We start from the raw sequence: 304 nt of genomic DNA on the forward strand, positions 1-304 counted from the left end.
AACTCCTCTGTGGCCGTCGATTAAAAACCCTCTCTCCACCGCCGGCGCAGTAGCCACAGCTTGCTGCTGCTGCTGCCGCGGTGCCTTGCTGCTGCCCGTGCTGGTGCTGCTGCTGCTGCTGCTGCTGCTGCCGTAGAGGGCTTCCTGCACGTCAGCAAAGTGCTGCAGCTGCAGCAGCAACTCAAGCGCCGTCTTCCGCAGCATCATTCCCACGGGGGAAGAGCTGGAAGGGATCAGCAGCAGATCGCGGTGCATCTCACCTGCAGCAGCAGCAGCAGCAGCGGCGGCAGCAGCAGCAGCAGCG

General features: G+C 64.1%; 1 protein-coding gene across 1 annotated transcript in view; it reads right to left on the reverse strand.

The window, feature by feature from the left end:
* Positions 1–304, reverse strand: part of ETH_00042245 (uncharacterized protein) — a gene marked incomplete at both ends in the record, with an annotated part of 1,816 nt that overhangs the window by 741 nt on the left and 771 nt on the right. Inside the window, one exon of the mRNA XM_013375377.1 lies at positions 40–260. Coding sequence (XP_013230831.1) covers positions 40–260 — 221 coding nt within the window. The remainder of the gene's footprint in view (positions 1–39; positions 261–304) is intronic.

This window comes from Eimeria tenella, genomic scaffold (genome assembly GCF_000499545.2).
Source record: "Eimeria tenella Houghton genomic scaffold, Eth_scaff2730, whole genome shotgun sequence".
In the NCBI taxonomy this organism is placed as follows: domain Eukaryota; phylum Apicomplexa; class Conoidasida; order Eucoccidiorida; family Eimeriidae; genus Eimeria; species Eimeria tenella.